The sequence below is a fragment of the Synchiropus splendidus genome, chromosome 2 (assembly GCF_027744825.2).
Source record: "Synchiropus splendidus isolate RoL2022-P1 chromosome 2, RoL_Sspl_1.0, whole genome shotgun sequence".
NCBI classification, from domain to species: Eukaryota; Metazoa; Chordata; class Actinopteri; order Syngnathiformes; family Callionymidae; genus Synchiropus; species Synchiropus splendidus.
This window is the reverse complement of record NC_071335.1, coordinates 10,509,214-10,535,282: the sequence shown is the minus strand read 5'-3', so window position 1 is coordinate 10,535,282 and position 26,069 is coordinate 10,509,214. Positions and strand designations below refer to the sequence as shown.

General features: G+C 40.7%; 1 protein-coding gene across 2 annotated transcripts in view; it reads left to right on the top strand.

Moving 5' to 3' along the window:
- Positions 1–2,023: 2,023 nt before the first annotated feature.
- LOC128754883 (TBC1 domain family member 1-like) overlaps positions 2,024–26,069 on the top strand; it is a 32,442-nt gene continuing 8,396 nt past the window's right edge. Inside the window, exons 1-15 of one of the 2 annotated variants that reach the window (XM_053857837.1) lie at positions 2,024–2,208; positions 10,880–11,431; positions 13,488–13,577; positions 15,457–15,561; positions 15,662–15,794; positions 16,061–16,152; positions 16,401–16,517; positions 16,668–16,790; positions 17,321–17,469; positions 17,925–18,194; positions 18,550–18,660; positions 18,755–18,868; positions 18,965–19,098; positions 22,213–22,380; positions 24,950–25,111. In XM_053857837.1, the coding sequence (XP_053713812.1) occupies positions 2,140–2,208; positions 10,880–11,431; positions 13,488–13,577; positions 15,457–15,561; positions 15,662–15,794; positions 16,061–16,152; positions 16,401–16,517; positions 16,668–16,790; positions 17,321–17,469; positions 17,925–18,194; positions 18,550–18,660; positions 18,755–18,868; positions 18,965–19,098; positions 22,213–22,380; positions 24,950–25,111 (2,389 nt within the window). In that variant the 5' untranslated portion in view covers positions 2,024–2,139. The remainder of the gene's footprint in view (positions 2,209–10,879; positions 11,432–13,487; positions 13,578–15,456; positions 15,562–15,661; positions 15,795–16,060; positions 16,153–16,400; positions 16,518–16,667; positions 16,791–17,320; positions 17,470–17,924; positions 18,195–18,549; positions 18,661–18,754; positions 18,869–18,964; positions 19,099–22,212; positions 22,381–24,949; positions 25,112–26,069) is intronic. The other variant, XM_053857839.1, reaches the window with a different exon arrangement.

Sequence of the window (26,069 nt, the reverse complement as noted above, 5' to 3'; positions counted from 1 at the left end):
TTCTACAATTGTGCTGATATAAATGATAATTAAGCATCAGTTAGTTATTAACGGAAAAGCATTTGTATATCTCACATGCTTTCCGTCAAATGTCCAATAAGAGCCTTGAACTGACATAGAGCTGGGTATTTATTTTGAATTGTTATTATCATATTATTACATTTAAACAAACATTTCATTTGTCACTGTTACAAACAAATACTGATATTTTAATTAAAATGTTCTCTTCATTCGTCTTAGTAATATGAACATTTTACTCTATTTTCCAACTACTTACAAAGAAATGTAAACAGGAAGTGACCACTGCTGCCACTAATCGCTAAGCCACCTGGCAATTTTTACTTATTTTTAATGTAAAATTAAAATAACTTTTTAGGATTAAAGCTCTTCCTTCTACTTCCTCCTTGTCATGGAGGGTTAATTGGGAAACACATTATTGGATATAATGTTTTTTAAGTGCCTTTAACAGCTTTTACTAGTCGGAGAACAGACGGTGGCTAGCTGACAGTCTGAAGCACCAGGAGTGTCCTGGTTCTCTCCTGGTGTCACAGCATTTTGTCTGAGCTGAGCCCAGCAGGATGTGGGACCTTGCTGCCATGGAAACACCCGCTCGTGTCGTATTTGTTAAGGGTTTGATTGTGGGTCAGTCGTGAGCAGGGTGGAGAAAGGAATGTGTGACGTAGCTCTGTGTCGGCACCTGTTGCTGCGGCAGCAGCTGTGACGCCACACTCACTCAAGTCTTCATTTCAGCAACAGTGTTTTTGTCTTGACTTTCAGAAAAAAAAAACAATCGAGTTTGAATGCAGCTTAGTGTCTCTAAGTGTGTCCCGTGACGGACTAGTGATCTGCTCGCAGTGCCTTCATGAAGTGGTTGGGATGGGTTCCAGCGCCACCTAGTGGGAATAAATCCAACTAAATAATTCATGGAAATTAGAGAAAGCCGAGCTTTAACGAGAGGCCCTGGTGCATAAAACGTGACTAATATGTTTTCCTAGTTGCCCAATCGCATGCGTATTTGGATTAGTCTTTCGTTTGTTCATGGTAAAAGAGGAGCGTTATTGATCCTTTCAAAGCTGCCGCTCAGATGGAAGCACAGTAGGAAAACATCAACAGCACCTGTTTACCGTCGACATATATATATATATATATATATATATATATATATATATATATATATATATATATATATATATATATATAGTCATAAATGTCCTTTAAAAAATGTATTTCGCCAATATAATTGGTCAATTGAAGATTTCTCTGTGTGATTTGTTTTTACCACAAAGCGGCAGTAAAGATTTAAAATTATAAAGGGAACTGTTTCAATCTCATCATAGTAGTTCGAAATGAAACAACTTGTAAATATTTTTTGCATCACTGAAATTATAATTATTATTAATAACAATATTATAAAGATAATGTTATGTATGTGAATATGAGGCGAATTGTGTTTAGTTTTTGTTTGTTTGTTTGTTTGTTTGTTTGTTGGAAATACAACTATGGTAGATGTGATTTTCTGATTTGTATCCCCTGTGTTTGTATTGTATATTTGTTCAGATTCATATCCTGTAATCTGACATACACAGGCGACCAGACACAGTACCGGGTTTGGCCCCCCCCCCAAATCGGGCTGACCTTTGCTCTGGATTACATAGGCAGGGGTCCTCACAAATGCCCAGTATGGCATGGTTCACAGTTTCCATCACTCAGGTTGTCTGCATCCTAATGCCTTTATATTGATTCGCTTCACAAAAATGACGGGTGTCTCACAATCCAAACATCACTGGACGTCCCGCGTTATTCCGCCCAACGAGAACTTGACTTAGAACCGAGTGCCACCCATTCTGTCTGTCATTTGGCGGAATTTGCTGAATCAAGTACAAAACGGAAATACACAAACTAAGAAAAAAATAATGGAAACTTCATTGAATTTCCATTTCCAACAACGTGAATTTATCTTATTGTGAAATGACCAGGCCGGATGTGCGGCTGTATTTGACCAACCATCTTGACACCCCGACACAGGAACTTCAGCGACAGGGAGCCAAACTTGTTCTCGAATGAAATGACAACAGTGTGCGGTAGTTTCACCCTAAAGTATAGAATGGCGACATTTTCAAACTAGTGTTTGTTAAGTTTATGGCCGATGGGATGAAAGCGCGACTCCAACGGCTCAACCTGTTCAACAGCAGACAGGAGCAGAAAGATGTGAGTAGAAAGCGGGCTAAGTGGACAGTTAGCTAACGTTGACAGCAAGTCAAAACACAATGAACACACTTCGTACATTATGTCTTTCAAACGTCGTCTTATTGGTCGATATACAGTTTTAAAAAGTATTCAATCGTTAGTCTCTCCGCTGCTGTTTAATTCACGTCAAACTATATGAAGACTGACGTCGTCTTTTCAATTACAATTTGTGTTTTTGATTCGCCTGTATGGTTATGCTGACTTTTTGTGTTTTAATTTTATAGAATAATGATGAAATGTCAAGGGACCAGTGGTCGATGTTTTGCTGTGTAATTCGTTGAGCGTTTTCCAAGAGAGACTACTGTATGCTCCCCAACCTTAGGTCGTTTTCCGGGGTTAAAAAAAAAGAACTAGGGAAATAAACAATGACAATAAAAACATTATTTGTCTGTTGTCAATATAGTCACATTCAATCTCTAGTGAGGGATGTCTGCAGGAACTGGAAGAGCCAGCCGTAAGTGTGTAGCGCTGCACAGCTCTGATGGGAGGACATGTTTTTGAGTCTGACAGAGGATAGTGATTTTCATGACCATTTCTGTCAGAAAGGCTCTCATTGTATGCCGTGTAGAACCGTTAAGACTTGCTTCTTTGGAAATAGCCTTGAACTTCTTCAATTTATTTAACAGCACTTTTGTTGTTCAATTAAATGTAACCTCTTTGCTCTGTTGCCGGGAAACAATGTAAGTCCAATACCCAATAATCTCTTGGTGTCTTTATCCTAGTTTACCTTTCATGTACATTTAATGATATAACACATCAAGTCCTAAAAAACATATTTTCATTTCATCCGTTGTTATTTTTTCAATTTTTTCCTTCATTAATTGCCGGAAGCGGCTCCATGCAAGACATATGTCAAGTTGAAATGTTCAGATCACTGTTGATGGTGAATGATAAACAGATATTTATTTACCCTCATTATTAATTCATTGAATTTACGTAAAATTATTATCATGACAGCTGTCTTAAACAGTTAGTCTTCGACTTCATTCTCTTCCTTTTTATTCTTTTTTATCATTAGGTGATCTGTCAATCATTTTTGACTCACTGTTTTTGCATATTAAATTTCAGAAAATGACAGTCGATAGACTTTCAATGTAGTTGTCAGCTTGTTCCTTCTGGAATGAGAGGCAAGTCTCTTTGTAAGTCACATGATGCGCCTCCAGCTGTCTGCCGTTCTTCCCACATAGACCCCACAATGTTTTCATAACTGTCTTGAATTCCAGGGGATATATGTGTTCTTTTTAGTTTATGCCTGCACATATTAATGCTGCGGAGGTACATCGACTATCGCAACATTTTGTTGCAGGTTACTGACAATTGACCTGTTTGTGACTGCTGTGAAAATGTTTTTAACTTCCCTGTTTTTATGTGTCCCCAACCTCATTACCCACTCCCTCACCACATGTGACACTTTTTTTACTGAAGTAAAAACAAGACGGTTAACCAGAGCGACTTCCTGTCCTCATTCCACCGTCCACAGTACTGTTGTATTTTTAGTCTGCGTACACTAAACAGATAAATTGTTCTATGAAATGTTATTGCTGTTTTGTTACGCTGGTGTTTAACAGTAGCTAAAATGTAACTCTGCAGCTCACTCTGAATCAAATTTTCAAAACGCTGCAAAAGCATTTTTCTGCTCGTCCTGCTTAAAGATTCAGTGTACATTCAGTTTATTATAGCAAAAGACCAACAACCGAATTGCATAACAATGTAATCTTTCAGTGGTACATGTGTACTTGATGATTCATATCACTGGAAATGAACACCAGCAAAAGTGCCACTTGGCAGGCTGTAAAAATATTTCATCCAGTCAACCATATACTCACATATTCCACTTACTCTTCTACTTACTTACTTACTAATCTGGAGCAGGGTTAAGATTGTGTACAGAAGTTCACAAATATATACATAGTTAGCTGTGGAAGGTTCTTTGTTTAGGCACTGATAAGTCAAATATATTTTTGCTTTTTGTATGTGTTTGAGATTGTATCAGTGTTGTGATGTCACACAGCTTGCTGCTCTGGACGCAGCTCATGAATCTGAATCAGACAGTTTAAGTAAGAAAGTGTAGAACCTTTGCGCTATTCATATCTGCCTGCAGTAGCACTTGGGAGAGACATTAACCATTGACAAAGTAATTACTTGCTTTTTTTAAACTGTTGATAAACAGTAATTACAGTTTTTTTACGATAAATATTTGGTCACCATTGTAGCCTATAATATCATCAGCTAGCCTGTACTGTATTGATTAATTACCACTATGAATTACTTATTACAAATAAGTATCTTATTCAGTCAGATAATCTATTGCCTGAAACAAGGTTAGCCTAATGTTTAACCCTATTTTCTGTTGGTATATTGCAGCTGAGCAGCTTCTCCTCACTTCATCATCATCTTACCATTTTAGTGAACAGTGTTTTAGTCTTATATAGCACGGAAAAAAAACAAAACAAAACAGCAGGCTTCTTCGTCCACTGAGTTTCTCTTGAACTTTGAACTGCTTTGGCTTCGCTTCACAAGCCATGAGTCTGAGGCACATGACAGAGGGAAGTTCCAAACTGGGACTCTGCTGGTTTGTCATGCTTTTTCATGATGTCCAGTTAAATATACTGTTCTTTTACTCACTGTTCTCTTTTTTATTGTTCATTTCAGTCTAATGCGTTGACATTTATTTTCCATTGCGATTTATGTTTCCTACACAATTGAAGGCAATGTGCTTTAGAGAGCTATCAAAAGGGTTAGTTTTACAGGTGTGAAGTAGAAGTGCGGAGACTCAAACTTGTGATTTTCGGGGCATAGAAAACAATCGAATCATCCATTCGGTGGCTTTTCCCATGCTGATGTTAAATATCAATATTTCTCCAAATCGAACTAGACAAGATTAGTATGTGAGGCAAACATTTCAAACAACAATTTGAGTCAAATTAACGTGTGTTTTCATCTGTTTGCCTCAGCACAGACGTCTTTGATGATGCAGGCACTCGATCACCAACGCAATTTACCCCCAACATTTACTCTCATGAGGTGTTAGTGCTTCTTGTTATTGCACGTGAACTGCTTTCTGTAATTAGAAAGACTGCATAATGTGTCAACCTTTGTTTTTTTGTTTTTAGGAAAGGAAAACAATGAAATTAAAATTACCACGGCATCATGCATCAAGGAGGTTGACGTGATCATGGTCGGGTTTTAACTAGGGATGGGACCGATACCATGTCAGTATTGGATGCTAACTTTTTGATGCAATGGGAATTTCTGTTCCAACCAGCAGAGATGACCAATCCATGAGCTGAGACTGAGCTTCATGTTCACCTGAAATACCTTCCCAGTCAGCTGCTCTGCAAGCTCACTGCAAACTGGAATGGATTTTCTGTACATTGGTGCGAGGCATGACAAAAGCCTCAGTTTAGGAAGTCTAGTTTATAGAGCATTTATCAGAAAGAACCTGGAACAAAAACTGGCCTTCCAAACATGTCCACTGCGTGGAACTACTTCAGTCCTGTGCAGTATCTAAATGTTTTAACCACAACTTGTTTTAAATAGTGGCACAATGGTTAGCACGACTGGCTCTCAGCAAGAAGGTTTAGGGTTTGAATTCAGCTCTGGAGCTTTCGGGGTGGACTTTGCATGTTCTGCCTGTGCCTGCGTGGGTTTTCTCTGGGTACCGGTATTCTAGTTTTCTCCCACAGCCCAAAGACATGCTCACTAGGTTAATGGACCTGTCCAGGGTGTATTCCCGCCCCTCGCCCAAGCCCTGCTGGGATAGGCTCCAGCACTCACTGCAACCTGAACAAGACCAAGCGCTGGTTAACCGAAGATGGATGTATGTTGTTTAAAAGGAATAAAACAATATGCTGGTGTTTAGAACAACACAAAATTTCCCCTGCTTCAAAATAACAAAGCACTGTTTTCCAACTATAACAATCAAATGTAAACATAACTGTAGTGCAGGTGTCTGTATATATATGTATATATACATATATATGATATTAAAATAATGCTTTCGCATTTTGTCTCTGATATTCAGGAGTTCATTATGTCGACTGGACTGAAACAGTGTTCCATCTCTGCCTCTTGCGTAACTTCCTTCTTTTTTTGGAGGTCACCACTTACAGTTGCTCTCTGTTCTAATCCGGCTGAGTGTGAGTGACTCCTTGTTTTTCTCACTAGGCCTCAGCGTTGACTTCCTGACGCAAATGTGAGTGAGTCATTAAATGAGCCGAGTTACCCCTAAGAGGTGGTGGTGTATTTATTTTTCGTTCAGTTTTGTTCAGTCATAATGAAACTGTCAAACCTTGGTCAGTTTTTCTTGTAAACAAACCTAATAGCAAGACCACAAGACTTGTAAGTCAGTGGTGATGCAGTTGTGATGCTGGTCCGGGACAAGTATACTTTTTTTTGGCTGTGCGAGCTGGAAAGCACGTCATTATTTATTTGATGCTATAAAAATTGATTATTATGGATTGGTACTTTGGTAGTTGTTTACTTGAAAGGGTTGCCCCACTCACTTTTAACCCCATGTTTTATGTTTATAAACAACTGTGAGACCCTTTATTGTTGAGTTCATACTGAGTGTGTTTGTTCACACCATGCTTTTTTATTATTCTTAATGCTTATCTGAGAAAAATCATCTTCATTTTGATGAGGTGAGAATATAAAAACCTATTGTTTTCAATACTGAACTATACAGTACATCAGGCCTGGCGACGCCGTGGCCCTTGAGCCGCATGTTGCTCTTTGCACAGTTTCATGCGGCTCTTCACCAAATGAGCTCCGCTGCAGAGTTTTTGTCAAGTTGCTGTTGAAATGGTTGCTGATACAGCTATTCTGATGAAATTTCAAGATATTGTTGCAAGACTTAGAATCTTGTTTAACTTTGAAACATAAACAATACGCCTCGCCTCATTCAATGCAGGTGAGAGTCGCGGTCCTCATCCATGAACAACACGATTTACAAGACTTAGTCCCACGTTTCACTTTGTCATTCCCCAAATTAAACACATGGCATGTGTTTCGCGTATTATTCATCGTTGATTGCTGCAAAGTCTGTTTAATTCAGTGGAGCGAAGAGTTAACATGAGGCGCTCCTGTCTGCAGTGTTGCTCACACACACAGATCGAGGCAACGTTATTGGTGGCATGAGCCATGTAAAAAAAAAAAAGGTATTCTATGCCGCTTCATATTTCGAAGAGGATCACAGTAAAATGTATGACTTTTTAAATAAATGCACAAGAGAGTTATGCGGGATGCGAACCAGCAACCTTGAGACTCGCAGGGATAACCGCTTTACTTCTTCAAAGTCACCAACTGTCCAGGTGAGCCTCACAATACCTACATATTTGTAGGATCTTGATGTTTGGCTCTTTGCAGCAACACAGCAAAAAATGTGGCTCTGGCCTTTGACTGGTATCCAGTGCTGGCTCAACATCAGAGAAAAATAGCTGAGCTGTCATTTCACTGCGTCGCTTCGCACTATGCCAAGAGGAGGCTCAATCTGTGAGGCGGGTTGATTGTGTTGTGTTGAGTGTCCTCCTCTCTTCATTTTATTTTTCCTGTATTGGTGTCGCCTCATCACATTGTCAAAATCACATTTAGTAACAGTTGCTGTGTTTTGATGCTGTTCGAGTGATTTGGTGACACCTTGCACTGTGAATAAAAGCTCTAGCCTTCTATGTAAGAGCTGTCCAGCCTGTGTTGAACGCCAGTTCACTTACGAGGCAAGATGTGCTGAACCAGCGTCATTTAATGTTCTTTCATTGGCTTTTAATGGGGAACACTCTGGGGGGCTGTGCCCATACTACAGTCCCGCAGGCCGCGAGTTTGAGAACCTGGCACTAAAGTGAGGCGCAACATTTAAACCACGTTTTGGGCAATTAAAATTCAACATGCAATACTATAGTTGTGAGTGCTTACAACAATTTATTGCATTAAAAATGTATAATTATAAGATAGTAGTACATATAATTACAATGACAACACTATTATCATGTAAGCCCTGCAGTGTGTTTGTTAACCTGTGCTTGGCTTATGCCCACCTGTCAACTAATCCTTAAGATGGTGATGACTAATCGACTGTGAAAATAGTCATTAGTTGCTGCCTTAAACCACAGCATTGGTGTCGTGTGCTCCCCTTATAGCTAAATGTGTCTGAAAATTCCAAAATGAAGGCGCTTGTTTGAGCTGCTGAATCACTTCAACCATTTCCTTTCTACACAGAGAAGCAGTGTCACCCAGAGTCTATGGCAGACTGCCAACTTGAGAGGAGACACTGGCCATCCTCCGAAAACAAAGTCTTTTCAGTCTTTTCATTTGTCATTTATCACTCGAGCACATGTGTAAGCCCACTGTTGGGTTCACATCAGGTTTGCTCACGTCAAGTTAAGCTACTTGAATCCTGACAACATTCCATTGAATAGAAACAACAACATTGCTTGAGATATTTGAGCTAGATTGAAACTGTTTGGGCAGGCAGCCGTTTGCAGGTCAAAGAGATCTTTGAGTGTTGCTGACACACTTTTGCAGGCTGTTGAAGTGTTCAGTGTGCCAACTTACAGTGGGTTTTTTATATGAAACACAGCCGAGAATGTCATGCCTAAGCACGATCTAAGTGTGCTGGGCGTTTCAGAGGCTGCTTGGGACTCTTGCTTAAATGACATCACTCATATGAGTCACAGACGGCTTCTGTCTTACTCCCTGCTCTCTGTGGTGTAGCCTCGGTGTCGGTTTGAGAGACAAATAAAAACCATGAGCATGTTGTCCCTTGCAAGAGAGGTTTTTTGGTGTGGCCGCACACTGTTCATTGGCGAATAATTAGTACAAGAACAAGGTAAACTTCCTTTATTTAAACTTTTTGCATATCCACTTCCTCTCTTTCCGATAAAGAGGTAGTTGATATAGGTAGCACTAGCAGCATGCAAGTGTTCATCATTGACATTGTACAATAAATAACATTATACTGTACCAACCAATGCATGTTGGTGAGAAAGAGCAGGGTTGTTTACATGTCGGTGCATTTCTAGTCATCTTTGTAATGAGCACAATGTGATCATTTTTGATGAACAATAAGGAGAACAGGTGCAAAAATATTGTGGTAGTGTTGTGTGTAAAGCGTTTCAGACATTTATTTTCAATTGCTTATCCTTGTTTCTGGGTCAGACGGCTGGAACTATTGTTGGCCACTTTTTGTGGGAAGAATGAAGGCAATCTAATCTAAACCGCGTGGGGTGAAAGGCTGGGGGCTCCCTGGACAAGTTGCCAGCGCATGTGCTCCGCACACACTGACTGCCGGTCACACATTCAATCGGCAGTTGCTGTATGCATGTTTTTATACCAGACTGAGTGCCTGGAGGAAACCATAACAAGTCCTGAACAAGAAAGGAGAACAAAAATTGTTCCAGGTGTCTTGCTTTGAGGCTACTCAGGGTACTCAGTGGACAAGTTGGTAACCACTCACGCCATTGTAGAGTCAGAAAAGTCTAGATATGGAGTACAAATTTTAATGATTTGTCATTGATCAATGACAAAGGCAAGTCAACTCTTCAAGGGTATAATAAAATTGATATGCTCAATATCGCTACTTTATGGTACAATATTGTCTCTGTATTTTTGCTGAAATATTGCTGTACTCGATTGTGTGATATTGTCTCAGCTATATCTATATTTAAAACATAAATACTTGGATATGCCTGCATTTGTGAAGTGTTTAATACTAACATTTTCTTTCTGTACACTGGAGTTATTTTGTTGATTAAGGGAGCGATTCATTGCACTGTTGGAGTGCAAAATTTAACTGAAGGTCTGACTTCATAACTTCATAATGAACTTGTTTTCATGCACATAAAATTGAACTACATTATCAGATTTTCTCCCATTAAGAATGATGGTTCTTATTACAGTATTTTGTTGAACCTAAAGTATGGCAATATACTGTAACGTATTGTATCACCACCTCTGCATTGGGATACGTGTCGTATTGCAAGACACCTGCCATTACACAACCCTACTTCGTCCCATGTTTATCTTAAACTAAGTGATTGTATGACGGAACAAGGTCAAAGTTCATGAATCGGCGAAGCAAGGTATACATGGCCGTCGCTGCTTCAGACTTTGTGTTTCATCAAATGCCTTATAAGGACAGGAAAGGCTGCAGGAGTTGAACTGGAGCTCTTTGATTCTGAAGCACCGTGACACAGCTGTGATACTCTGTATGATGTGTTGCTTCATCGTGTTGCAATAGTGAGTCAGAGGAAGTTACCTGTTGGGGCATGTTTGTGTTGTCGTATCAGTACAAATGCATCCACATTCCTTCCCTTATGATCTAAAAGTAGCTCATAATAGAAGTTGACATTGTTCAACACACTGCTACTTATTGTCAGCGTGACAGGGAGCAGAGGGGAACGGCTGGCTCTGCGGCTGAACTATGTTAGATTGTTCTCAGGAGGACATTTCAATAGCATACATACAATGTTGTGTTGCATGCCTTTCATCACAAGTCTGCTGTGGAGATCCTGCTGATTGAAATTGAAATTGTGGGTCTTGTTAATCTGCAATAGCCTGTGAAGATGCTTGGAACTGTTGAGTGAAACAGTCCGTTCAACCCCTCATTTTGTTGCCTCCGTTCTTTGTGTCTCTCCAGGTCCCTGAGATCATCAGTACGCTGAGGCAAGCTGGTAAGACCTCTGCTCGCAACGATGATGCCACAGATAAAACCTCCACAAGTTCTGGAGGCTCGGAATCTTCAGAAAGCGCAACAGTCTCTTCTCGTTCCTCATCGGGTTCCATAGCAGCCACCTCAGCGGTCTCCCCAACAAACTTCGCCAAGAAGTTTGAGGTTTTGTTTTGTGGCCGGGTGAGCGTCGCTCACAAAAAAGCCCCCCCTGCACTTATTGATGAGTGTATTGATAGGTTTGGCCAGTCTCATAGCTCAGGGGACACTGGTGGACACGAAGCCGGTCCAGAGAGGGCGCTGGCCTCCCAATCAAATGGACTGGAGAGTGTTACTACCGAACGGAGCACCGCAAAGCGCCCCCTTCTTTTTAAGCGGGACCCAAGCTTCCCTTCTCTACAGGCTTTGGATGAAAATGGACTATCTCCAGAGCTCTCTCATGGCAACACTACTGAGGCTCACATACTCTCAACTGGAGTTCGGCCCACCAGCCTACAGGAGAACCGGACTATGCTGTTCACGGTAACGTATCTTGAAATAGTTAGGTCCTACAGTTAGCTGAAGCTCCATGACTGATGACAGATGTGTTGCTGCAAGAACAGCTTGAGTCAAGTTGTCAATATTCCTTGCATTCAGGGTCACAATGCAATGTCGACACCTTATAAAGCCTGCGCTGAAATAGGATGTCAAATTGCACTTGCATATTCCACTTTTTTCCCCTCAGAGGCAGAATTTTCAGTTGGGTGACCCGCAATGGAAGCCCTACAGTGCCTCATGGTATTCTGGAAAACCCAATATGGCTTCTTCACAATTGTAGACCCTGAACTGAGCAGTAACCTTGTGACTCGCCGAAGTGGGTCGGGCTCAAGAAATCCAAAGCGCCACCCAGGGGTCATATATGGCCCTTCATTTGTCTCAAGGCTCTCAACTGCTAGCAAAATTTTAATTTATTTTTCGCCAGAATTGTCAACCAGAGAAAAGATGTCATTGAAAGTAATAGCGTTGCTAGTGGAGAGAAAATAGAGTCTAATAACATAACTAGATCATTGATGACATATATTTAGTTTAAAAAAGGTCAAACTTCAACCCCCCCCGTTTGTCCAAACATCTGTGGCTAAAAAGATGAGACGTTTCATCCTGTAATTTTCAGGGAAGTCCACGTCATTCAATTACTGGAGAGTAACAGATCCCCTTATTGAAGCTGGAGAATGCAGCCATGTGACTTTATTTCAATACAGTTCAAAAATGTGTGCACCTTCCGGTGTCCAAAGAGGCTAAATGATCCCAGCATCATGTTACCCAGACTTATCGAGCATCGTTGCTTCATTTCAATGTTGCTTCTAGCTTTATGGCAAACGCATGTAGTAACTTCACTCTGTTCCTTTAGATCAAATCCAACGCTGCGCTTTTCTCATAAATATCAAGTATTCACCACAATGACTCAGCAAATGCTGACTGAGCTTCAGCTACACCAGATCCTTTGTGACCGTCAGCCGACCTCAATGACCTCATACTGACAGCAGTTATCCTGTTTGGGGCTGGAGGTAGACCAGTGTAACCGAGCAGCTGCCGATGTTTGGAGGAACACTGGTGATACATCCTGTTCAGCATTTGTACAGCTGATGAAAGCGATGGTTTGGATGGTGTCCTGTCATTACATGGCATGGACAGAAAACATATATCCTGACAATCAGACATGAGGTCACTCACTCTTGAAAACCTCACTGTGGAGTGTTATTTGATGCAAAAGAGCAGAAATATGCTCCTGACTGTGTCGCTTTATCCTTCTGCGTGCAGCAGAATCACATCAGTAGTTACTTAAGATTGATCTTGGATGTATTCATGAGGAGTATAGTGAATACATTGTAACCTGCCACCAGTTTACCACTTAAAAAGCTAATTTTAAACATGCGCCTAGCAAAGGAATTAAAAAACAAACATATAAATAATAAAAATGTAAAAATAACGAGGTCATCTGAATACGTGATATACTGTATCTAGTGTGAATGGCCGTCACATTATAGCCAGAGCTGTCTTCGCTTGCTCTGTTCTCAGCTTCTCTGCATTGAATTAAGTCCTCAATCGTTTCCGCTGATAAAAGTAATGACAGGAAATTCTCTGTCTCCGAGGAGCTGCAGCATTTGGTTTGGAAAGACCCATCTGATATCGTGAGCTCCTTATATGGATACACAGTGTATTTAGATTAACCATTTACTCTACAGACGTGCCTCAAATAAATATTTGACAACTTGACTGCTCTGTGGGTTTGTCAGAAGAAACCCAGGCCTGTGTGCTGTTAACAAGCAGCTGCAGTGGCAAAGTGCTGGTGATAAACATTCATGACCAATGTGGGCTAAATAATGACTTGCTGGTGGACGAGTTGTCCTCACGTGCGTGCCGTTTATTGCTAAGATGTCATATTGAACCTTTTGTTACACTTTTCCATCATGTCTTCTTAGTTGTGTTTATATGTCTTTCACTACATCTTCTTGGTCACTGGCTGCCTACTCTTTGTTTGTGTATTCTTTTGTTTCCATAATAACTGTCAGAATGTAACATGTTGTTCTGTATGTGAAAGGTTGGCCGCTCTCAGATCTATCTGGTCAGTCCAGACACCAAAAAAGTTGCAATCGAGAAGAGTTTCAAAGAAATCTCCTTCTGCTCACAGGTATGTCTGAATAAGTTTCTTCCCAAATGTTTTATGTAGTTCAATTGTGTATATTAAGGAACTGTCGCACGCTGTCAAGACAATCTATCTGTTTTCACGCCAGTGAGCAGGATACTAGTGGGGCCAAAACTGTGTCTCAATGGTCCAGGATAACTGGACTCAACCATTTACTTTTGATATTAATCCATTCAGTTTAGCTAGGAACTGGCAAGCAATGGAATGACCATACAGTTACCGCTTGACCATTGAGTGAAATCCTTGTTGACCGTACTGTATTGACGAATATGAACCATCAATAGTGTAATGTAGGGTGATCAAGCAACAGTGTGGACATATATAATATTGATATCCACAAAAAGATGAACCTTGAATGAATCTGACCTAGTAAATATGTTGTAAAAAAGTCTCATCCTTACTTATTTACACTCACTGGACTACAGTCAGTTGTTCCATTTACATCTGTGGTCTCAACCCGCGAGGTGTCCAACTATAGAATGAGTGTTGCACCAAAGGCCTATCCTTTTTTATCCAATGAGAGTTTGATGGAAAATGCAGAATAGGCAAACTGATACATATATCATTTTTCTGTTATAAATATACATATAAGTATTCATAGATTCAATGATACTTGTCCATAAGAGCCTCTATTCAAAGACATCCTGTCAGTTTCGCTGTATATAACTCATGCTTGCCAGGGCTTATCTAGAAATGAAGAGCTTTTATTCACAGTGCAAACCCACCAAATCTCTCAAATGTGATATTGACAATATGATTAGATGATATCAATAGATATGTAAATTAATCAAACAATGAAAAAATGAACTAGTGGGCACAGTGGAATGAACAGATTGAACCCATTCATGCTGGACTCATTCAGTCAATAGAGTTTGAGACCCCTGGTTCACATTGACTATCTAATTATAACAGATATTTGTAAACAAATCTGTTGGAATTAAATGGTCTGATTCGACTGGATGATGTGTGCCTTATGTAGTTAATGGAGTTGGCCTCCATGTACACATTTGATCTGTCTCCCTGAGGCTGGGCTGAGCTTTGTGTCCCTGGGCACTTCTTCTCCACCTGACAGAAGCACCAACTTAATTCCTAACCAATATGGCTCCTCCATCTCAGTGGCTGAAGCAGTATTCACAGCAGCAGCGTCACAAGCTCAACAGCAAAAGCTCCATCAACAAAACCGCTCGTGTCGCCAGCATAATGTTAATTTCACAATAATGGGAAGCAAATGTGTCAACAAAATACAGATACAAATAACTGGAATAATGTAATATTCTCTGCTAGAACGTGTTGCTAGGATACAAATGGATAGAGGAAGTAGTGCTGTGGAAGAGTCATTTCTTCTATTGCGTCTGGCTTTTTGCTCAGGTTTACGGTACTGTGGCTACTAGAGAAGTTTGGTTCAGATTAGGAGCACATAATGCTGAATTGGATAGCATGTTTTGGTCTCAAGTAAAAAGGCAAGATCGCGTCTTCTGTCAGAGTTCATTCATTCAGATAGTGGAAAATATGCATATGTAACTGTAACCAAGGTGGTGTATCAACTATCCAACCGTTAAAATTGCATCTTCCGTTAATGATGAAATTAAAAAATGTGAAACACTTTTGTACTTAGTGACAGCGTAAAACTGACCATCTACATAGCCTTGGAGTTCTTCAGGGGTGAAGATATGGTGTCGTAAAGGGTTTGTCTGAAACGTGTAATGATGTGATGACCTTTGTTCTTTGCAAGTCGGGATCATCTGTACTGTCTTTTTGTGTAATGTTTTGCACTGGCATCGCTGCTTCATCCTCCTAATACTCATATGATGTGCTGTTTTACGGTCTTGCACAAGCTCTTAACAACCAGGCTCTCTCTTTAAAGGGTATTCGGCACGTGGATCACTTCGGCTTCATTTGCAGAGAGACAGTCGATGGAGGAAACTGTCACTTTGTGTGTTACGTTTTTCAGTGCACAGATGAATCCCTGGTGAGAGTTTCACATTCTGAGCAATGCATTCAATTTAAGATCTCTGTCTTCCTTGAGTTGTGAGTGAAGAGTTTGTTCGGGTTGTGTTTTGTTTTCGTAGGTGGATGAGATCATGCTGACTCTGAAACAGGCCTTTTCTGTAGCAGCTTCGCTGCAGAATGTGAAGAGCCAGGCACAACAGTGTGACAGCTGCCCCATGCAGCAGCTCCATAAACTGTGTGAAAAAATAGAAGGTGAGAAATGCGTTTCGGCTTCATGTGAAATCAAAGAAGGTTTATTAACTAAATCCCAGTAAGTTTGCTCTTACGTGATGGGTTTCATTTTGTCATCATTCAGTCTGTATGAACTGAGCAGTCCCTCTTTTCTGCTGCACTGTATACATTGGTTGCTAAACTAGGACAAAAATAGTTTCTTTAAAAAGTAGCTGGTGGTCAACCTGGTAAAAGCACTGACTGACATTGGAAAGTGACAGATTTGACACGCCACCCTCTGCTTTCAGGTCTCAACCCTTCCAAAGCTAAGCTGGAGCTGCAGAAACACTTGGCCTCCCTGGATAACCATGAGCAAGCTTCGATCTTTGAAAACACAATGGTAACACAGTGTTTTGATGGTGCTGCTCAAGAGCGAAATTGCTGCTGTTAATAGAAACTGTGCAATCAATTAAAAGTGTTACATGCTTCTTCAGCAAGACATTCTAACGGTTCTAGTCTTTCCGAATTGCTGCCATCTTTTTCTGTGATTGCACTGCCATCTTCCGGTGATGTTGTTGAATTACATGAACTTTGTATATCTTCATTTCCTCTTTTTGCTCAATCAATCTTGTTTTGTGTTGTTTGTAGAGAGCCTGTCCAAAGAGTGACAAGGAAGAAAACGAGTTAGTGATGGTGTCTTTGAGGAAGCTTTATGAGGAGTGGCAGAACAGTCATCAGCACACAGCTAATGGTGAAACTAAGCAGGTAATTTATGTCTGGATTTTATTATATTACAACAAGGCAACATTCACTTTGTAGATGTATTTCCAATTACTTCAGTGAATGAAGTGTATGCACCAGGTGTTAAAAGTATTCTTTTCTGTTCCTCGCTCGTCTCCTCTTGGGCCTGTCTAGGTAGAGGAGGCAGCTCCCGGCCCCGTGGAGGTTCCGCAGCAAAGCAGTAGTCGGCAGAGACTGGAACAGTTCAAGAGCAGAGCTAAGCGTTCTCTCACAGAGTCCCTGGAGGGCATTTGGAAGGTTGGCATACTCGATTACGTCGTACCTTCACACACATGCAAAACACACATGGTTATGCTTATATGATTTTTTTCTTGACAGGACGTCACTGGTACAGTTGATGATGTTATAAAATCTATTTAGCATTTCAAAGCTTTCTCTAAATCTGGTGTCATACATAGCACAACAACTTGTAACTTGTTTCACATCCTTGTTGGGGGCTTGAGGTCTCCTGCCTTTGAACTCAGTGACTCTATGTCCCTGCCATAGGGATGATGTAAACATTCTAATAAAGTAGAGTAGACCTCAAATGTATCATGGAAAGGTGCCACAGATCATGTATTCCTCTAATTTTAATACACTTAATCATGTGTCCTGCAAGTAAAAGTGTTTTTCTAGCTTGATTGAATTGTTCAGAACGTTTGAGTTTGTTAACATTTTTCTATCCTGTGGCATTAAATCTGATTTTACAAGCTTCAGTGGGCGTACACATCTCAGGCTAAGATTGTATTTAGCTGTCATGTTTACAGTGATCCTGTTTGCTCCGGCAGGGAAGCAGCAAGGCCAGAGCTCAGAGGGACAACAGTGTTGGAAGTGACAGCAGCGCATCCATTTGTACAACCAGCAACAGCCAGGACCAGTCAAGTTTCGATGACCCGCTCCCTGGCTCATCTCATCTGCGACCAACCAGCCCTCTCAAGTAAATGTTTACACCTCAGGCTGTCCACTGTTTTTTTATGTGAAGCAGAAACAATTCAGTCATGTTGGTGCAGCCTCTTATTTTGCAACTAGATTGCATAAAATACATGAATAGGTTATCAACCTTTAATATCAAGGCTATAGAGAAGACCGTCACGGTCCGAAATTGAACTTTAGATGATTAATGAAAGTCAATTTTTTAAATATAGAACAATGTATAAATTGTCTCTCACCATTGTGACTCTCGCCATCAGAGACATACATTTCTTGTTGTTTTGGTCAAGTATTTGTAAAATTACATATTAAGTTTACACTCAGTCGATATTTAAGTATTAATACAGTTAATCTCAGCCACATGCAAACAGGCGAATTGTTGCAAATAAGAAATTATTGACTCGCTGAACATAAATGTTGCTTGACCGAGCTCAATGAGACATGTTCCCATCTTCACATCAGGTGCCACAACTCGACAGGAGACTTGAAGCACCTGGACAACTCCCTCCTGTCTTCCTCCTCCTCTTCTATGTTAACCAGTGAGGGACAGCAGCAGGGCTTTCGCAGACGGGCCAGCACCTACAGCCACTCGCCCACCACCGCTTCTGCAGAGTTCTCATTGGAGAACCCACTGTTTTGTACGCCAAAGCAGGACACCACTGCAACTACTGCAGCCAAACACAAACTTGTACGACACTACTCTGTCAGCACGGACTCGCCCCATCAGAGCAAGTAAGTTTGTTTGGTAGTAAGTCAGAATTTTTTAGACCATTATGAAGACTAGAAGATTGAACTGCTCTCAAGGCTTTTTTCTAATGTGAGTATTTGTTGAAATTGAATTGGTCCATTTTTCATACGAGTATTTATGCTTCTAGTTTGATTGAGCAGTCTCCTAGGAAAATAAATAAACTGAAATATTGAGTTATTATTTTATTGTCTATTTTTAAAATATTTTTTGGGCCAATCAAATTGAAATCCTCACTCCATTCGTTTGCTTTTCCATTCCTTTATTCGCCACACCACAAGTTTGCTTTTTAGCAGTCTTTCTTTATCACATTTTCCGTGTCCTTATTGAACCACTTGTCAGACAAATAGGCTCCACTGCCCCTTCTGCTACTTCCTGCTCTTCCCTTCCCTCTCCTCTACCTCCTCATCATCCTTCTTCACCTTCAACCGCAGCAAGGCTCAGTAAAAGAAGGTGAGGGTCCTTCATGTTTTGATTCTGCACATCTATGTTGCTGCTGTTGCTCTTTGCTGCCTTCACTCGTTTCCATCCCATTTTTCCACCTCAGACCATTGGTCGGTCTGCGTGCTCGTCTCCACTCCTCATCCTCTGTTCCTAATTTTCTCAAATTTCAATTCCTGGCACCTGTCCAAGAGAATGATTGGCCTGAAACCAATATCAGGTAGGATTTAGGTGATCAGATTTTGGGTTTCTGTGTGCTACCAATCCTTTACTGCTCTGCCTGGTGACCATCCTGTGGACTGGTGTTTGTGTGCAGTGATGTTGGAGCCATCTCACCTGTCGGTGGACTGAGCGTGGTGGGTGAGAGCCCTCTACGCAGCCAACGCCATTCATGGAGGCAACAGATCTTCCTGCGAGTTGCTACACCACAGAAGAACTCAGAGTCAAGTGGTAAAATGCTGAAAAAATAAACATAGACATCATTGTCCAAAAATGAATGGACAAACTTGAGTGAACATACTGTTAGGAATAGATAGAACAGTACGTTGGAATCATATTTTCACCTCTCTCAGCAGAATCATGATTATATTTCACTGTAAAGAAAAAAATTTCAGATTGTCAGATTTGTATTATTTGCTTTCCAGGCATGCTTGCTCACCTGTCCCAAACAATATCTTTATTACCATTTAAATTCCAGCGACTAGTCAGCCAAGCATTGTGTCTTACTTCTCCTGCAGCCATGACGTTTGGGTCTTTACATGCCTCCACAGTTTTTTAGTTGCAACAAGGTGCAGTGATTTGTTGTAATTCACTGTCATTTGGAAGCTACAAAAGTCAAATAGATGACTACGCGCCCTACCGGTTAATACAATCTTACTCAGTTTTCACATATTCATAGTGCCAATCTGATCAAGAATGGCTACTATTTAAAAAACTATTTAAGGATAGTTTTTGCTGTCATATTAGATAGTGGAAAACTTTATCGAGTAAATACAGGTTTTGTAGTAATTGATCACCTATATATTTGACACCAGAATGATCCCAGAGCCACATTTTTGTGCTACTTTCCCGAAGTGTCTTTCAAACTCATATTTTCCATCCTCAGCGTGATCTGATTTAATCTTTTTCTTCATGTACAATTTGGTTTTGACCTCACATTGTATGCTCTGGCATCCCTGTCAGCAGTGCTTACTCCTGGTTAATCTGTTATTAATTATAATCAATTAACTGAAAAGAATCTTCGCATGAATTAAAATATAAATATAGCTGCAGTGACAGAGTTAGTCCACTGCGCGTCGCTCTGTCATTTAACGTACCTGTAAAGCTCTCGCTCGTGAGCTGAGCCCTGTATCAAGATTGACTTGGCTGCTGCCTGAACACCAGCATCGGTATATATACTTTGATAAAGATAAAAAAAGAAGACGTATTCTATTTGCCTTTCTGCTTCTGTAAAGCACAATTCCATAATGCATCTGTAGTCAAGTTTTTACATTCTTCAATGGCCAGTGTTTTTATTTATATACGGTTCTCTTCATTTCCATTGAAAAGAAAGACAAGGAACGAATGACAAACTTTTGATCATTAACTGTTGGAGGTTTGAGGCGTGGCACAGCCCCAGAATGTGATATACTGTGATAAGATGGTATGTGTTTTGTTGTCATGAACATGTCTTGTTGTGTCTGCCTATGGCTCTTGTGCTGGCTCGTTCTCAGATCTGGCATTCAGATAATTATATGTATGATCCATAGGTGTTTGACTGACTCAAAGAGCATTGACGGTTTCAATTGTTCGGCTGGCCACATTCTATTTCCAATTTCCTGGAAAAATGAAGTGGCACGTTCACAAAATTCTTCTTTAGGTCATTTGCAGAATTTTCTCCCTTTTATTTATCATTTTGCTGAGGCATTGTTGAGATGTTCTTGTTTGTACCAGTAAGGTGGAATTTATAGGATTTATTTCATTAGAGTATAACAGCTTTCTCCCCTTCATCTTGGCTTACGTGATATAGTTCACATAGTTCACAGACCTGGTGCCTGCATAAGCCGAGCCTTCTGTGGCATGACTGCACAGACAAACTCTGCAGACTACATAAATAACAGAAATACAGATGAGGCATTGACAGTCTCCTGAAAAAGTTTTTGTCCTGTTAAGTCGACGGGAAGGTCACTGGTCAGCGCTTTGCCTGTGTTATCTAAGTGCTAAGCAGAAGTAGGTTGGGCGTGGTGCTCTATATTTATTCGCACAAGTTGGGCCATGGTGGCGTTTGGTGTGTTTGTTTTAAGTGTGTGCCAACGGTAGTACAAGAAGTACAAGAAAGTAAAGTGCAATTATGTATCTTCATCAGCCAGAGACTCACTGCACGATACATTGATTTTTCTCTTTATAAATAAGAAATACTATGAAATACAAATACGTTTGTTTTTGGTTTTTTGTGGAGTAAACCAGGCAGCTTCATTGTTCGTGTACAATGAGATATATTGGAGAAGAGACCTTAGTGACGTGATCCTGACCATTTAAAAAAAGAGAAGTTAACATTATACTTCAATAAGTTGTCTGTAGTGATGCAGGTCTTCGGTGGGTGGGGGTTTCTTGATGACTGCTCGCGCCGACAGCGCCAGACTAAAGCGCCAGCCTTGTTGACCCACTTTACATTCCGTGTACTCGCGTCACACATTCACCTGCTAAAACTTTGTTCTGACGGAGTGTCGTGTTTGCTCAGGGAGTGTGCCACTTTCCTCAGAATGGTGTTTCCATCATCTCAGGGAAGCATGTGTTGCTTCATTGTAGTCATACCAGTAAATTGTTGTGCTCATTTCCTATGGTATTGTCGCCATGGAGAATGTGGAATAGTCCAATAATACTGTTGTTTTTGCCTCTTAACTTACCATTGCACACAGACATTTTTCATACCCCGGTGACTACTTATTTCATTCATGGAGGTTGAATTTGTTCAATTTCACTTCACATGTAAAGGATGGATTTGAATTTTAAAATGTAGTGGAATTATTTTGCTTACATGTTAAAGATTGGAACGATTCTATAAAGATACATTTAATCCAGCCCGCCTCATCCTTTAAAGTTTAAAATTAAATTGAATAGTTGTTTAAAGCACAGCGAAACTTGAACACTCAAGTGCTCATTGTTACTCCCGAACCTGACAATGTTTATTCCTTGCCATTTGCCATTTAATTGACTTGGAAACAGTTGGGAATGATTATGGGAGAATAAACACTGCATTTGTTTGGCCTGTGTTCACCTGGACTGTTTATTATTTGGTCCCTGATAACCATTCCTTAATTGTTTTGCAAAGAAAGTGTTTCAGTGCTAAATTAAAAGCTGAAACCCAACAAATGAGTACAACGTCTGTAATGAAGTCAGATGGATTTTTTTGTCTTCACTTTAAATTGAGATGTAATTGCATATGTTGCTTAGAAGCTTGTCCAAAGATAAACAAGGTTGAGATGATCAATTTTATGTCTTAGTGGTTTACATACCAGGAAATAAAATGAGGCTTCATGTATGCTGAGGCGGATGATGATCAATGATTTTCATTATTTCTTTCAGAGCGGCTGGACTCCTGTCTAGATGGGATTCAAATAGTGGTTGGAGGAGGAGTGGTGCATGAAGAGAGGACGAAAAAGAGCGGAGCTGAGCTGCGGGAGCTCTGGAGGAAGGCTATTCTGCAGCAGATCCTCCTGCAGAGGATGGAGAGAGAGAACCAGAAACTGCAGGGTAAGAACTAGAATTGAGCCCTTTTCAGATCGATGTGGGAGCAGCCGCGTTCCTCCAAGATGGCCAACATATTTCCCCCACATTTTCAATATACAAGTAACATCTGACGTAGGACCTGCTCGACTTACGTTCACCCGTACTTATGACGAAGGCCAGCAGATGCCTATTTTTTTTAAATTCTATGTCTGCTACCGCAGCACGTAGCAGCCCGGCAACGCTTACGACAGTTATAGCAGCACAGTGTCCCAGCATCTCACTCTCACACAGCCATCTACCACTACAGTGGTAGCTATCGACAGTCGGTCATTTTGAATGGCATTCGACTTTCGTCCAATCTGATCCCAGTCGTACCCGAGAGACCTTTTGCTAAGAGTCTTATAAAGTCAGATCCAGATTAAAGTGTAGGTCTGCAGGGGTTAAAATGTCGTGAGCTGATCAATCAGTCGATATCCATGAATCACCCATAGTACAGTACAACACAGTTCAGCCCCAAGGTGAGAAGAATTCAAGAGCAGGGGATTTTAGTCAAATATAAACGAAACACTTGATGCACCCGTGTCGCCTCTGATGTTCGGACAAACAGGCCCCTGTAGAGTGTTTGTTGTTGAATGTGTGTAGCTAACTGCGCCACCTCTGTCTTGACCTATTTGGCATTTATAGTTTGAGAGAGTACCACACCTATAATTACCTTTTGGTGCACACAAACCGTTAATCCCCTCACACACGCACAGGTTTATCAGACGCACACACACTTGGAAATTACTGCTTAGTCAGTCTAAAGAGGAAAATGGGTCAAGTGACATGAGTGGGTGTTGGCCGATATTAAGGTGAATGTTTTCATTTCCACTTGTGTTCTGTGCTCGAGTTACCCAATGTCTATTTGATCATCTTGTAGTTGTCAGGGTAACCTTTGCTTTCCCCAAAACACTGAGTATCTCCAGTTGCTTTATGTTCTCCGATCAGGCCTGTTATGGTTCCTGTGATGCTTGAACACTTGACTGATTTGGCTAATTGTAATTGGCTAACTTGAGAGTTCGACCACAGGAAGGTGTTGCAGACTTATGTGTGATGAAAAGAAATTTAAACCTGGAACATGTCGACTGCTCACACTCATGTTGACTAGCAACAAGGCGCTTCTGAAAAAAAGAGCTGCAGAATGGGAAGTTTCATCCTGCGCGTTTGGGACTGAGACTTGTTCTGTCTTGGTAAATTGGTTTAGCTGCTGTGTTTTTAATTCACTCTCACAATATCTATACTGGACCCCATCTCAGTCCAGTTCCCTTCTGTCGTCCGTAGTGAATCTGGTGCCTTTAATTGACCATTGTGTTGAGTCTTCTATCGGGTGGAACAAGCATAATTGTAATGTATTGAAATAGGTTTCAGGTGTTTGTGACTAGAGGGACTGGCTTCGTGCTGTCATAGGGATTTTCCAAGTGGGGGCATCATCTTTTGGTTTATGACCTGCTGTGAAGTCTGTGTGTGCACAGCGTATTGTTGAACGTGCGTGTTTGTCAGCTCCAGGGTGGAGCAGCCTATCAGGATGTGTGTTATCAAGGGTGGAGTGTTTCACTTACAGAATGGAAGACAAACAGAGAGCTCCAGGCCAGCAGAGATTGCAGACTGAAGCATTTAAACTGTATTTGGGCAGAAGCCAGCCAGCCAGTCCTTGTGGACGACACTCCAAACAGCTGATAAGAGACGGTGCTGGGGGACCGCCACACTAAAAGGATCTATTCTTACACTGGGTGTGTCGGCCGTCTGCCCCTTCCAAGTTCACTTATTTTATTACCCGTTTGCCTTTCAGGTCACTCTGGCTACTAGCTCTGAAACTAATTCCTAACCTCTCGAGATATTCTGAACCATCTGAGTTCGGTTACGCGCAACGCTTCCTGCCAATATTTTGGATTTATCACTCCAGCCCCCCCCCCCCCCCCCCCCGGTACATGTATGTCATGAACATAATTCCAGTTTCCTGGAAAGCATGAGACATCTGTAGGAAATGATCTACCATCCCTGAAGACTGCTTGTCAGCTTTGCCAAGTTGCAGCTGGTCACTGGGTGGACGCCGCACACAAAGCATTAGGAAGAGACAAAACAATTCGGTTGAGTTTCACACAAGAAATAAAAAGAGAAAGTAGATACGGGGGGAAAAGAGAGGACGGGGTTGCCACAAAGAAAGGAGCTGCTGTGAGGCCCAGGGTGTGTCCTCACCTGCTTTGATCACTGCTGTCAACATGTTCCAACGGAATTCACCGAATGCTTGAGTCTATATGCTCCCACTGATGAGTTCATTTTTTTTACATTCATTATATTCTATTTTTTGATACAGTCCCATTTGATCGAGGCACTGTGCATCATAATGGTTAATAGAACACTTTTAAACCTTAAAAATGTACACAAAAAAGACATATTTACTTCACAATTATTGTTTTGAATTCACAAATAATCAATAATGACCCATTGCCGGTCAAAAATAATCTAATCTAAATGTAAAAAATAATTTTATTTGACTTTGGGAGGGAAAGAGGACCCATGATCAACATTTGAATATTGTGTCTTTTCTCTGCAGCCTCGGAGAGCAACCTGCAGAACAAGCGTCTGAAGCTGGACTATGAAGAGATCACGCCGTGTCTAAAGGAGGTGACTCTGGTGTGGGAGACCATGCTAGGAACTCCTGCGAGGGCTAAAGTCAAATTTGACAGCGATACCGTCCATGCTGCTGTTGCACAAGGTAAGTCAGTTCTTGACAATGTTTGTCACAGTGGCCAGGATTTGTAAATATTAACCACAGTTTTATGAGGAGTCTTCAGTTGCTGTGGAGTCACTAACTAACCCCTCATTAACAGTCCTGCCTTCGCCGACACGATTTGACATGCTCATTTTAAACTACCGAAACTCCTTCAAGGGTTATTCTATGCAGAAAATCCTTGCACATTACGTCATCTTCAGCAGCAGGACCACTGAACATGGTGCAAATTTATCTCATGTTAAAGAGTTGCACAGCCTTCTCAGTAAAATCAATTCTGAAAGTTCAGTCAAGCTCGACAGAAAACCTGACTTGCAACAGAGCAGAAGTGGTTTTTTTTTTTAAATAGCAGAGTGGTTCTAAGTTTAAATTCCCCATCTCAGATTCCTTATTCTTGTCATTTTAGAGTTCTTGCCATGCTAAATAGTCATTTAAACACACAATCGTGTTCATGATCCAGCAGATATCGGAAGTCTAAGTAATTATTTTAGCAATCCTACTGGCATAAAATTAAAAACTAAAAATCTCTTTTGTGGAAGAAAGGCACTGATGACATGATCTCTTAATAGGTGTCTCATTTTATTTACGTGTCTCACACTGTTTATTTTCCCCACCCATGGTTTGGCCTTAAGACATGTTGAGTAATTTTAATTGTGTTATTATTATTAGTGATAATAATTATGATAGTAAACAGTATTATTTTTTCCTCATTTTTTTGTTTGCATGTTATTGAAGAACATTGCAATTTTATTTTTTTTATTGTATAGTTTTTAGCTTACTTTATTAACTTAAGTGAAACACAATAAAGCAAATTTGAACAAAAGTTAGAACACAGTCCACGGGGGAGAAAATACAAGCCACTTTTTTTTTTACTAGGCGGCTGATTGAACTGACTTGGTGGTTAGCCGTGTACTTCATACTTTGAAATTCAAACATACATCCA